General features: G+C 58.1%; 1 protein-coding gene across 1 annotated transcript; it reads left to right on the top strand.

Moving 5' to 3' along the window:
- The first annotated feature begins 3,665 nt into the window (after window positions 1-3,665).
- LOC124663053 lies at window positions 3,666-5,787 on the top strand. Its single transcript, XM_047200808.1, has 3 exons — window positions 3,666-3,999; window positions 4,100-5,304; window positions 5,389-5,787. Exons 1-3 carry the CDS (start codon window positions 3,666-3,668, stop codon window positions 5,785-5,787), a joined length of 1,938 nt encoding a protein of 645 aa, XP_047056764.1.
- The last annotated feature ends 330 nt before the right edge of the window (window positions 5,788-6,117 follow it).

Consider the following 6,117-nt stretch of genomic DNA (forward strand, 5'->3'; position numbering starts at 1 on the left):
CCACCGACACCACGCCGTCGTGCTTTGTCGGATTCAAGAGGAGCTACTACTTCCGCTTCCCGCTGGAACGGGGAGGTGGACGTCGTCTTCATCAACAACCGAACGTGTGACCGAGTACGGAGGTGCTCGCCCGTTCGTGGCGCCGGAACCGATCGTGATCAAGATCTTCTACGCGCTTTTGTAAGCGGCAAGTGAACGTCTACCGCAGCAACAAGAGCCTCATCTTGTAGGCTTTGGAATCTCTTCAAGGGTGAGACTCGATACCCCCTCGTTGCTACTGTCTTCTAGATTGCATCTTGGCTTGGATTGCGTGTTCGCGGTAGGAAAATTTTTGTTTTCTATGCAACGTTATCCTACATTATTCACGAAGAGGGAGCGTTGGGGCACCGCTCTTGTGCAGGGCTAGGCGTGGCAGAGAACGGGCGGAGGAGGGCCCGCGTGAGCGGTGACATGACGAAGATCCTAATAGTGCAGATGAGTACATGACCATGACAGCAGGAGGCTGCGGTCCATCGCAGCCGCGCCCTGCAAGATTGCGAGTTCTGGTACTCGCGTTCTGGTTCTGACGACAATGGGCCCTCAAAACGCCACCGTGTGACTGCGAGTAGTGCCAGCCGTGGTAGTTATCGCGAGGACAAGTAGATATGGTTGTCCTAGTTTAGGTTAATCACTCCATGTAAGCATATACTCCCTCTGATTCATATTACTTACCATTAAATGGATGTATCTATAACTAAAATATGTCTAGATTTATTTAAATTGAGTTGTGAATAGGTCGCCTAAGAGCATCTCCAGCCGTTTGAGGCCCCCGGGCGAAAATCCGGATATAACAAACGCCGGATTGCATGTAAAAAGGGTGCGGGGGCAACATTTTCCCAGTCGCACCCTGGCATTCGCCATCAGCGGTGGTAGTTTCAAAAATCGTCTTCCCACTACACAAAAGCATCGCCAAAGTCCGGCGATCGGATCAGCCACAATCCGGCGACCGAAATAGAAACTAGACGATAACAGGCTCATCTGCGGTCCCGTCATGAGCCTCGTCTGGCGCGGCATAGGGCGGCGAAGCATCGGCGTCTGCTGGTGTGACAGCGGCGGGAGTTGACGTCGAAGCGGCGGGAGTTGACGTCGAAGCGGCGGGAGTTGATGTCAAAGCGGAGGATGAAGCAGCCGACGGCCGGAGGATTTCTTGGCGATGGGCGTCGTACCAAGCCCTCGTCTCCTCATCCATGTTGGCGTCGTTGCCTCCGATCAGGAACGCCAGGTCGGTGTTCCTCTTCTTCGCCGCGGAGGTTTCCTTGAGCAAGCCAATCCGAACGCCCTGGTTGGCGAGCATCTCCTTCAACCGCACGTCGTGCTTGTCGTCCCTCCCGGCGGCGTGCGCTCTCGCGTCGGCCCAACACTTGTCGAAGGACGCTTGCAACCTGTCGGCTGGATGGCCCGCCTTCTTCTGCGCTTTCAGCTTTCTCTGGCCGAGCTTGGGGTGGCCCGCCGACGCGGCAGGGGCTGGATCGTCGGGGTTGTACTGCTCGCCCTTGTTATTCGTGAGATTCTTGCGCACCTCCTTCCACTTCTCGCACTCCTCGATGCGGGCGAAGACATTGAGGTACTTGAACATTTGGCCGTCGTTGTCGTCCGCGTACATGGTGAACGCCCTCCGCACCTGCGAAAACATGCCGGCGATTCAAGATTAAACCTCGGCGATGTAGGGTCGATGGAGGAGCCACAACGAGTGAGCATAACTTGGCTTCAAAGTCGGCGCCGCTCACCGGCCGTTCTTCAATCTCCTCCTGTATGACGTGCCACTTGCTGCACGCCGCCTGCATGATCCCCCAATGGGTGCCCATTGCCTTGTCGCCGCGTATCATCACCGTCTTTTTGAAGTATGGATCGACGAGTTTGCGCTCGTCGAACGCCACCTTGACCCGCTGCCAATACGTCTCGCAGTTTTGATTGGCGCCGGTGATGTCGTTCATGGAAACGGCCTTCCAAGCTTCAGCGAGGCACTCCTCTTCCTCGCCCGTGCATTTGATCAGCGGCTCGGCCGGCGGCGAGTTTTTCTTCCTTCACTTCTTCCCCTTGGTCGTCGCCAAACTGGGTTCAGGCGCGTCCTCTTCTTTGACGTCCTGGTCGAGGTCGGCATGTTCATCGTCTTTGTCGACGTCTTGGGTACCGTCGTTCTGATCGGCGACGGCACCCCGCGACGTGACGACTTCCGTCGCCCTTGCCTCCTCTTGTGTGAAGAAACTCGGGCTCGAATCAACGGCCATGGAGCCCGACGTGATCATCTCGTGCATCACTCCATCATTCGGCGGCGGCATCCCGGGGTTGGAGAAGGAGAGCGTCCCACGGCGCAGGGCAGGCGAGATTCCCTCGTACATCGCACCGTCGTACGCCGTCGGTGACGGCGTAAACCCCGCCATTTCAGCGGCGTAGGTGTCCTGGAACATGGCCGTGGCCGGTGACGCCGGCGAGAAGGTGGAAGTAGAACCGATTGTACCTTGGGTCGGCCATGGGCCGGGGATTTGGCCGACACGCGGCTGGGAGAAGTTCATGGAGACCAGCCTCGCCTGTTTGTCCTCCGCCGCCGCCACCTTCTTCGCGTTAAGCTTCTTCTCCCTCTCCGCCCTGCCGCGAGATTCGTTCCGCCGCCGCTCCATATCCGCCGCCCACTGCGTTCTTGTTAAGCCCGACGGCCTCTCTTTTGGCGCCCGCGGCTTCCTCGCCATCGGCGGCGAGCTTCTTCGGCGGCATGGTGGTGGAAGGGAAGAGGAGGAGCTGCAACTATGGGGGAGAATGGCGGTAGCTTCTTCGAAATTCGGCGGGGAAAATGGTTCTATGCGGCGTATTTTGGAGGGAAAACGAAATAAATGGAGGGAACAACCCGTTCCGTCGCCGACAACGCGGGCCCGCTTGATTTCGCGCGTTATCTTGTTTCATCCGGAGTCCCCGACCGGGCATCGGGAAGCCGGGAATGGCCTGGGCTCTCCGGATGGATGAAAGGCCAAATCCAGGGGGGAAATGAGGAGCCGATGACGTAGCTGGGCCGAATAACACCGTCCCAATGTAAAGACGGCTGCCCGGGGCCTCATCGAGAGAGACGGCTGCACTGGCGAGTGGCGACAGGCTTTTAGTATAGGAACGAATTTTTTTTACACCGGCGCAGCGGTTGAGTTTGAGTTGCGGCCCTCTCAATGGAGAGGCACGCGCTGACATTCCATTGGTAGTGTGATTTGGTTTGTTCTGATTGGCTGGGTGACGCAACCCACGTCGCGCCGCGTCGGCACGTCAACGCAGGGCGATTGAGCCCACAGATTCGATACTCTTCAGTGGCAGCTCCCAAGCCGCAACACGAGTCCTGGTATTTGATTTCTCTGTATGGGAGTCATCCTTCTCCTTCCTGTTGTGAATTGCCATCTAGCACGGCAAGGCATGCTTACGGGCACAGATAGATGGCCGAGTCGAACCCAGCAGATGTCCACTAATAAGAATTCTACGGCCGGAAGGAGCACACAGATCATCTCCGCTACTAGTCTGGACTCTGGAGTGTGCGTAACACTACATACATGTTCAGATCAAGTAAAGTAGAGTACTCATATATATACACGGCATAGCTGCGTATTTCGAATTCATTCGCTATTACAGAAAGTAGTCACTGCAATATTACCATGCCGCTTCTCGTCGCGCAGCCCCCGCCCATTTCTGTCAGTTGTGCCATTTGTAGCAGCAGTAGTAGTACCAGATTCGGCAGCGCACTTCCTGTGCCAGATGCTGGTAGCCTCCTCCTGTTCGATGATCTTGTGCTCGGTGACGGCGAGGACACCAGGAATGACGACCCTGAGGTGAAGCTCGAGTGGCTCAGGTCGCAGATCATCGGCGCGGAAGCAGAGTTCTCGTCGCCATTCGGGACTCGTCGCGTCACCTACGCCGACCACACCGCCTCCGGCCGCTGCCTTCAGTTTGTCGAGGAGTTTGTGCAGCGGAACGTTCTCCCGTACTATGGTGACAATGTTTCTCAATTCTACTCGTTCTTTTTTTTTTTCGTGAGTTGTCTTTCCCACTGATTTATGTATACGTTTTGTGTTTTCCATGGATGGTGCAGGAAACACGCACACAGTGGACAGCTACGTGGGGTTGCACACGGGCGAGCTCGCCGGGGATGCGGCGCGGTACGTGAAGCGCAGCCTGGGCGGCGGCCCAAGGGACGCGCTGCTCTTCTGCGGAACGGGCTGCACCGCCGCCATCAAGCGCCTCCAGGAAGTGGCCGGCATGGCCGTCCCTCCCACGCTGCGCTCGCTGGTGCTGGAGTCCCTCCCGCCTTCCGACCGGTGGGTGGTGTTCCTGGGGCCCTACGAGCACCACTCCAACCTGCTCTCGTGGCGGGAGAGCCTGGCGGAGGTGGTGGAGATCGGGCTGCGGCAGGAGGACGGCCTCCTCGACGTGGGAGCCCTGGAGGCGGCGCTGGCGGCGCCCGAGCGCGCCGGGCGGCCCATGCTCGGCTCCTTCTCGGCGTGCAGCAACGTCACCGGCCTGCGCACCGACACGCGGGCGGTGGCGCGCCTGCTGCACCGCCACGGCGCCTTCGCCTGCTTCGACTTCGCGTGCAGCGCGCCCTACGTCGGTATTGACATGAGGTCTGGGGAGCCGGACGGCTACGACGCCGTCTTCCTGAGCGGCCACAAGTTCCTCGGCGGGCCCGGAAGCCCGGGCATCCTCGCGATGTCGTCGCGGCTGTACAGCCTCCGCCACACCGCGCCGTCCACCAGCGGCGGGGGCACCGTGCTCTACGTCAGCGCCTACGGGCACGGGGACACGGTGTACTGCGAGGACACGGAGGAGCGCGAGGACGCGGGCACGCCGGCGATCATACAGAAGGTCCGAGCAGCGCTGGCGTTCCGGGTGAAGGACTGGGTCGGGGAGGCGTGCATCGAGGAGCGCGAGCAGCGCATGCTCGCCCTCGCTCTCCGCCGGACCCGGAAGGCCGCGAACCCCAGCCTAAGCCTGCTGCCTGGCAACGCCACTGGCAGCACGGCGCGCCGGCTCCCGGTCCTGTCCTTCGTTGTGTATCCTCCGGTCGACGTCGACCGCGAGCCCAGCTCCGGCACCGAGCCAGCGCGCGACGGTGGCGGGAACAAGGAGCTGGGGGTGGCGAGGCTGCAGCTGCACTGCCGGTTCGTGACGAAGCTGCTCAACGACCTGTTCGGCGTGCAGGCTCGCGGGGGCTGCGCCTGCGCGGGGCCCTACGGCCATCGGCTCCTCGGCATCACTCCGGCGCGAGCCAAGGCCATCAAATCCGCCGTCCAGATGGTAACCGAAATCTTCCAAAGCATCACACGGTAGTCATCTTTGTTTGATGATTCTTGATCGTATCGATGGATCTCATGCATGCAGGGCTATCAGGGTGTGAAACCAGGGTGGACGCGCGTCAGCCTCGCCTACTACACGTCGACGCGTGAGGCCGAGTTCGTGCTGGATGCCATGGACTTCGTCGCAAGTTTCGGCCACCGCTTCCTGCCGCTCTACACCTTCGACTGGAAATCCGGGGACTGGCGCTACAATCACAGCTGCGGCCGCATCTTGCCAAACAATGGTGTCACTGATACTGCTTCGACTAGTGCCGCTCCTGTGTCGCATGCTGGAGTAGCAAAACCAGAGCGCGACTACCAGAGCTACATGGCATTTGCTCGGAGCATGGCCGAATCCTTGCTCAGCGCTCGTCTGAAGAATGACACTCCCGCTAGGGACATTCCCAAGGCCATCGACCAACGGTTAATTTACTTCGTCATGTGAGTCGCTCTAGAGTTGTTGTCACTCTTGCTTCTTCTCGCCTTCTTCAGCCCCTTCAGGAGATGTTTGATTTTTGTTAAGAAGATAGGAAATACTGGGGAGTGGTGTTTTGGAACATGGGAGTATATGCTTCCTATATTTTGAAATGCATCTTACACATATCTTAAATTTCAAAAAAATTGAAACAAAAAATTCGCACGTACATCTTCACGTGCTACGCGCTAACAAAGTCGTTTCATAAAAAATGAACTTATCATGTGATGTGTGTAAAAAAGACAAAATTCAGTGCTGAAAAGGATGCTTTTCACAGGATAAGTTTTCTCTTTTTTACAT

This window comes from Lolium rigidum, chromosome 6 (assembly GCF_022539505.1).
Source record: "Lolium rigidum isolate FL_2022 chromosome 6, APGP_CSIRO_Lrig_0.1, whole genome shotgun sequence".
Classification (NCBI taxonomy): Eukaryota; Viridiplantae; Streptophyta; class Magnoliopsida; order Poales; family Poaceae; genus Lolium; species Lolium rigidum.

Excerpts from the sequence above, each read along its gene's own strand:
- LOC124663053 (XM_047200808.1), top strand. The coding sequence starts at position 3,666 with ATGCCGCTTCTCGTCGCGCAGCCCCCGCCCATTTCTGTCAGTTGTGCC. Across the intron at positions 4,000-4,099 it reads GAACGTTCTCCCGTACTATG|GAAACACGCACACAGTGGAC; the intron begins GTGACAATGTTT and ends TGGATGGTGCAG. Across the intron at positions 5,305-5,388 it reads TCAAATCCGCCGTCCAGATG|GGCTATCAGGGTGTGAAACC; the intron begins GTAACCGAAATC and ends TCATGCATGCAG.